The sequence below is a fragment of the Hylobates moloch genome, unplaced genomic scaffold (genome assembly GCF_009828535.3).
Source record: "Hylobates moloch isolate HMO894 unplaced genomic scaffold, HMol_V3 SCAFFOLD_42, whole genome shotgun sequence".
Classification (NCBI taxonomy): Eukaryota; Metazoa; Chordata; class Mammalia; order Primates; family Hylobatidae; genus Hylobates; species Hylobates moloch.
In genome coordinates, this window is record NW_026652317.1 from 103715 (window position 1) to 110727 (window position 7013).

A 7013-nucleotide genomic window follows, 5' to 3' on the forward strand; every position below is an offset into this window, starting at 1 on the left:
TTTCTTGTCCAGTCTGTGAAAACCAGAGTTTGGGCTGTGCCTTGACAGCAGTTCTGACAGATGGATGGGGGAGGGGTGGTTTTAAAAGGCCCCTGCCCACACCCAGCAAGCTGGTGTCCCTGTTTCCTGTACCGTGGTGGGGTAGCTGTGCGACATGGGCAGCTTGCTTAGCCTCTCTGTGCGGCCTTTCCTCCGATCTGAAATGGAGGTGCAGTCTGTTGTGAGGATTAAATGAGACGATGAGTTCACAGAAGCCACACGTGTGAAGAGCCCAGTGCCTCTGGCAGCTGGTACCACCAGGACTGCTCACTGTGTGTGACCTTGGACAAGTCGCTTGCCCTCTTCGACCACAGACCTTCTCCTTGGGGAAGTGGGGGAAGCCAGACAAGGCTGGCAGTCGGAAGGAGCTCACTGAAGAGCAGCCATGGTGGTTGTCGGCGAGGGCAGCCGGACTCTGGCACAACCCTGAGACACTGTGACCGCGGGGGTTTTCTTGGTGTGTGGATGGAAGAGGGAGGAATGTGATCCGTCCCAGCCGCCGGGGGAGCCAGAGCATATCTGGTATGTGTCTCTGGAATGATTTGGGGAAAATTAACCGAAGTTGGAACTTAAGACGCAAACTGCCCTGGACACAGAGGTACGGAGCTGTCCCGGTGCACACCTCCCACAAAGGGCCAGGGCCGGAGCGGGAGTCGGCTTACAGGGCACAGCGCAGGCCCGCCCTGGAATGGCCGTGAACTTGTTGTTTTTCCACGTCATTTGCTCTCAAATGTGCTATCAAGCCGGGCGATGCTAACCCGGCGGCTGCAGGTCCCTCCTCGTAACAAGCGATTGTGTGTTCTTTAGAGGTGGCCAAAGGGGAGGAGGGGGCCCGGCCCCGAGGAGGTGGGGGAAAGGGAAACAAGCCCTCCTTCAGAGTGAGCTTGCGTGTCCTGGAGCCAGCTCCCCGCAAAGCACATGCCATTTCTGGCCCTTGAAGGGGTTAAAGGCCTCCTGGAGTCAAAAACAAGCAGGTGTCCCACCGTGCCAGATACGCTGCCTAAACTGCTTCCAGCTTCTTTTTTTTTTCCCCCTTCTGCAATAAGTCTGTGATCAGCCACGGGACAGAGGCGCCAGCAGCCTGCCTGTGACAGGCATCAGGTTAGCTGGCTCCCACTCGGGTGGCGCGCCCAGGATATAAATCCGGGCGCGGGCCCCTGCTGTGGCTCCTCTCCCTGCACACTCAGGAGAGGGAGCTTCCTTCCAAAGACCTTTCTTTTATCTGCAGCCGCACAGCCCGGCAGGCTGTGCTGACTTGGTGGAGGCAGCAGCGGCAGAGCAGCCTGAGCAGGAAACCTGCTGGGGTGGGGAGGGCAGGTGTCTGCAGCCCCTGAGAAGAAGGCCCTGGTGGGCTCCAGACCCCGGCATCGTTTCAGGGGAGGTCTCTAGCCGCCCCAGCCTGCACTATGTGGGCCCTAAGGTGTCGCCGGTTCTGGTCTCGCTGGGAGCAGGTGGCAGCGCTGCTGCTGCTGCTGCTACTGCTCGGGGTGCCCCCGCGAAGCCTGGCGCTGCCGCCCATCCGCTATTCCCACGCCGGCATCTGCCCCAATGACATGAATCCCAACCTCTGGGTGGACGCACAGAGCACCTGCAGGCGGGAGTGTGAGACGGACCAGGTGAGCCTGTGAGTGACGGGGGTGGGAGCCATGGGGTGGGGACTGTGCGGGAGTGTGAGACGGACCAGGTGAGTGGGGTCCAGAAGCAGGAGTGTGAGACAGACCAGGTGAGTGGGGTCCAGAAGCCACAGTGTGAGATGGACCAGGTAAGTGGGGTCCAGAAGCAGGAGTGTGAGACAGACCAGGTGAGTGGGGTCCAGAAGCCACAGTGTGAGATGGACCAGGTGAGTGGGGTCCAGAAGCCGCAGTGCGAGGTGGACCAGGTGAGTGGGGTCCAGAAGCTGCAGTGCGAGGTGGACCAGGTGAGTGGGGTCCAGAAGCCAGTGTGTGAGACGGACCAGGTGAGTGGGGTCCAGAAACCAGAGATGGACCATGTGAGCCTGTGAGTGATGGGGGTGGGAGCTACAGGGTGGGGACCATGCAGGAGTGCCCTGCAGGGCCCAGGAAGGTGAAGGAACACAGGCCCCGTTCACCTGGAGAGAAACAGGGCACCATCCTGTCTATTAACACCGAAGCCTGGAAGGAGAGGTGGGAGAGATGTCCCAGTTCATCAGGGACTGGAGCCCAAGGATTCCTCCTTCATGCGTGCTGAGGGCTACTGTGGGCCAGCACCGTGCCAGGCATGTCATGTGTGTTGGCATGACATGTCAGCATGGTGGGCATCAGCAGCCCATTCACAGGTGAGAGAGTGGACACAGAGCCAGGCAGGTGTCATGGCCAGTGAGGGATGAGCTTGGAACCCATGTCTAACAACAAAGCTTTGGTTGCATCGGACTCCAGGCCACCTCCTCAGGAGTTTGGACCCTGAGCCTGAGAGCAGGCTAGGCTGATGGCAGGCCAAGCAGGAGCAGCTCTGAATGGATCTCTGGTGTCCCTGGGAGGAAGGAGACCATGTTTCAGCCTCCCAGCTTCCTTGGTCCTGCCTTCTGCTCTGTATCAGAGGGCGCTGCCGCAGGGCAGAGCCAGTCCTCTTCTAGCTCCCAAGTCATTCCCGAGGGCCATTCCTGCCCACCCCCTCTGGGGCAACAGGCTGTGGGAGCTGCACCTGCTCCAGGCAGAGCTATTTCCTGCCCAGTCTGGCCAGCTCTGAGGGCAGCACGGAGTCTCCCAGGGCTCCAGATCCAGGCTGGGGCATCCCCAGGGAACACGAGAGACACTGGTTCCCCTGTAGATGCCTGGTTACCCACAGGAGAGCAGAGGGCTGACCTGGAGAGGGTGGCCTCAACCTCATAGTGCCCAGGGACAATTCTTAGGCCTCCCAGGACAGATGCTCCCAGTGGGCAATGGTGGTGCCAAGTGAAAGGAAGATAAGAAGTCGGGAGGAATGGCGGCTGCTCCTACCTGGCCAAGGTCACACCATTAGTTGGCTACATTTGCAGGCACAGGCTGGCCTGATAAACCAGGTAGGGCTTGGGGATGGTGAGACTCTGGTGGATTTTGTGTGTCTTGGGGAGAAGGCACCTGTGGAGGGCTGGGTATCCAGACAGCCCTTGGGGACATTCTGGCCCCCTTACACAGAAGTGTTCTAAGGACCCCCTCTAAGTTCCCTGTGGCCAGAAGTACCTTCCCTCTGGTGCCCAAGGAGCCAGCCTTTCATGGACCTCCGGGTACTGCATGTCTTAGGGAATGGGATGAGGCTCAGGCCAAGGAGAAGGTTCTCCTGCTCCCACTCCCTCTCCTGCTCTGCATTCCCTGCGGGGTCTCTCTCCCTTAGACCCAGCTCTGAGAGCTGGCCATCCCTGTCCCAAAGCCTCCCCTGGTGTGGCCTAGAAGACTATGCCAAACAAGGGCTGCAAAACAAAGTCCCCATTCTGAGCCGAAAGGGGTAGAACAGTAAGCAAGTCAAGCAGGCAGGCTCCATGCAGCCAAGGCGGGGGGATATTTTCCCCCTCTTAGCTGATGTGGAATGTCAAAGAGGCTGAAATAAAAGTTGGAATGACAAGAGGCCAGCCCTGGCGGGGAGTGATTCACAGAGTTACTACCTGGTGGAGGATTAGGAGCGTTGCCTGCCTGCCCAGTGGGTACGATGTGTTATTGTCGAAAACACCACGTGAAATCCTTGTTTGTGTCGGCTCCAGGAGTATGCTGCTAATTTCGAGGAATTAAACTAATGCTTTACGTGGCTCCACAGAATATCAGAGGGGATTACGGCCTGGCAAGTCCTCGCTGACGGCCTTGCTGACCTTTGCCACACAAGGGGACTTTTTTTCTTGTTGCTTTCCCCGTGAAAGGTCCCACACGGAGCTGACACCTGGGCCTGGCACAGCCCGTGGCTCTGAGACCTGGCGTGCGGGGCCCATCACGCCCGCCCTGACTGTTGGCTGTGGATCGATCTGGGCCCTCTCACAGCCTCTGTTCCCCGTGTGTGTCGGTCTCCTTGAGGGGAGGAGAGGTGTGGATCACCTCGGATAAAGTCCCAGGGGCATTCCCCGCTTAGGGTCTGACGTGATCTCTTCCAGTCAGCAAGGCATCCTCACTCCCCTAGGAAAGAGATGACAGGCAGGCCTACTTGTTCAAGCCAGACCTCAAATGTGCTATATGACGCGAGAGAAAAAACGCCATTTCTCAATCCCTTCCACTGGGAGCTTGGAGCCTTGTTCTGCCACTTCCCATCTCTGTGAACTTGGGCATCACCTCTCTGAGTCTCTGCAGTCTCATCTGTAAAATGGTTGTAGGAAAACTTTTCCTCTTAGAGTCTTTGGCCCACCCCTTCCTTCCCTGCTAGCTGAGTGACCTTGGGAAAGTTACTTAGCCTCTCTGTGCCTCAGTCATCATCTGTAGAGTGGAGATAACGGCTGTACCCACCTCTGGCTTGTGATGAGCGTATCAAGCTCACAGATGTCAAAGTTCTTACGCGAGGGCCTGGCATGTAGGAGATGCTACGTATGCATTTGTTATTATTTTCAAGTGTTTTGCTCCCACTAGATATGAGTATATGTTAGTTCTCCTCCCCACAAACCATGGGGTAGGATAGGGAGCCCCTCCTTGCCTCCTTCTCCCTGTTCAGGCCACTCTCTCTGGCTCTTTCAGGAGTGTGAGACCTATGAGAAGTGCTGCCCCAACGTATGTGGGACCAAGAGCTGCGTGGCGGCCCGCTACATGGACGTGAAAGGGAAGAAGGGCCCAGTGGGCATGCCCAAGGAGGCCACGTGTGACCACTTCATGTGTCTGCAGCAGGGCTCGGAGTGTGACATCTGGGACGGCCAGCCCGTGTGTAAGTGCAAAGACCGCTGCGAGAAGGAGCCCAGCTTTACCTGCGCCTCGGACGGCCTCACCTACTATAACCGCTGCTACATGGACGCCGAGGCCTGCTCCAAAGGTATCACGCTGGCCGTAGTAACCTGCCGCTATCACTTCACCTGGCCCAACACCAGCCCCCCGCCACCTGAGACCACCGTACACCCCACCACAGCCTCCCCAGAGACCCCTGAGCTGGACATGGCGGCCCCTGCGCTGCTCAACAACCCCGTGCACCAGTCGGTCACCATGGGTGAGACGGTGAGCTTCCTCTGCGATGTGGCGGGCCGGCCCCGGCCTGAGATCACCTGGGAGAAGCAGCTGGAGGATCGGGAGAACGTGGTCATGCGGCCCAACCATGTGCGTGGCAATGTGGTGGTCACCAACATCGCCCAGCTGGTCATCTATAACGCCCAGCTGCAGGATGCTGGGATCTACACCTGCACAGCCCGGAATGCGGCCGGGGTCCTAAGGGCCGACTTCCCGCTGTCGGTGGTCAGGGGGCGTCAGGCTGCAGCCACCTCAGAGAGCAGTCCCAATGGCACGGCTTTCCCGGCGGCCGAGTGCCTGAAGCCCCCAGACAGCGAGGACTGTGGCGAAGAGCAGACCCGCTGGCACTTCGACGCCCAGGCCAACAACTGCCTGACCTTCACCTTTGGCCACTGCCACCGTAACCTCAACCACTTTGAGACCTATGAGGCCTGCATGCTGGCCTGCATGAACGGGCCGCTGGCTGCATGCGGCCTGCCCGCCTTGCAGGGGCCCTGCAAAGCCTACGCGCCTCGCTGGGCTTACAACAGCCAGACGGGCCAGTGCCAGCCCTTTGTCTATGGTGGCTGCGAGGGCAATGGCAACAACTTTGAGAGCCGTGAGGCCTGCGAGGAGTCGTGCCCCTTTCCCAGGGGGAACCAGCGCTGTCGGGCCTGCAAGCCTCGGCAGAAGCTCGTTACCAGCTTCTGTCGCAGCGACTTTGTCATCCTGGGCCGAGTCTCTGAGCTGACCGAGGAGCCTGACTCGGGCCGCGCCCTGGTGACTGTGGAAGAGGTCTTAAAGGACGAGAAAATGGGCCTCGAGTTCCTGGGCCGGGAGCCGTTGGAGGTCACCCTGCTTCACGTGGACTGGGCATGCCCCTGCCCCAACGTGACCGTGAGCGAGACGCCGCTCATCATTATGGGGGAGGTGGAGGGCGGCATGGCCATGCTGCGCCCCGATAGCTTTGTGGGCGCGTCGAGTGCCCGCCGGGTCAGGAAGCTTCGCGAGGTCATGCACAAGAAGACCTGTGACGTCCTCAAGGAGTTTCTTGGCTTGCACTGAAGCCCCCCACCCCTCCCTGGCCCCCTCCCTGGCCTTCTTCCACCTATCCACCCCAATGCCTCTCAGCAAACTGGGCGAGGTCAGATTAGACAGGCTTGGGACAGCAGGGAAACATCAACCGACGTGTCAGAGAAAAAGCCACAGAGGGTCTCAGATCAGCGTCTATTCTTTGGGTTCAATAAAGGGTTCATATCCTTTTTAGCTGAGGGGGACAAAAGGAGAAGTCAGCGGGCGCACGGAAGTTATTCGGGACCACCAGCTCGCTCAGACACTCTCCTCCCCCCCTCACTGGCCCCACACCCCTGGCTCTCCCAGCCACCCTCCCCTAGCCAGTCTCCCAGCAAGGGTTTAAGAGATGGCCGCTGTGTGCTGGTCACAGGAACAGTTGAATGGATTGGCTTGCAAAGGGGGTAGGTGGCGAGAGATAGGAGGGCCCAGGGACTCATGGGACACCTTTCCCACAGCCTTCTCGATTGCTGTGAGCAGAGGCCACTTGGGGTTAGGGGCATGGGCAGTAGCAAGCTGGAGGCAGAATCCAGCCCAGCACGTGACTTGCCCTGACTGGAAGCTGCTGGAACGGGTGCCTTTGGGTGGTGGTCGGCTTGCCTCTGAGGCCACTACGGCACCAGCAGAATACATATTTCTTCTCCTTGGCTGCATTGGTTTGTCGATCTAGTTCAGTTCAACTCAGTGGACGTTCTCTGAATGCTTACTGGGTGCCAGGACCACAGAGAGATGTTAGTCACTGCCCAGCTCTTAGAGCCCCAACGCAGATGCCCTCATCCCAGGGCCCCCAGACACACCCCT

At 59.0% G+C, this 7013-nt stretch overlaps 1 protein-coding gene across 3 annotated transcripts; it reads left to right on the forward strand.

The window, feature by feature from the left end:
• The first annotated feature begins 505 nt into the window (after positions 1–505).
• LOC116463565 (WAP, Kazal, immunoglobulin, Kunitz and NTR domain-containing protein 2) lies at positions 506–6809 on the forward strand. 3 transcript variants are annotated; one of them, XM_058434738.1, is made up of 3 exons: positions 1298–1655; positions 4686–4718; positions 4830–6748. In XM_058434738.1, the coding sequence occupies exons 1-3, from the start codon at positions 1446–1448 to the stop codon at positions 6204–6206; spliced, it is 1620 nt and encodes a 539-aa protein (XP_058290721.1). In that variant the 5' UTR covers positions 1298–1445; the 3' UTR covers positions 6207–6748. The 3 variants fall into 3 exon arrangements, with proteins under 3 accessions (XP_032002621.1, XP_032002620.1, XP_058290721.1); XM_032146730.2 differs by lacking the exon at positions 1298–1655 and adding an exon at positions 506–561 and having other exon boundaries at positions 4686–6748; XM_032146729.2 differs by having other exon boundaries at positions 1106–1655; positions 4686–6809.
• The last annotated feature ends 204 nt before the right edge of the window (positions 6810–7013 follow it).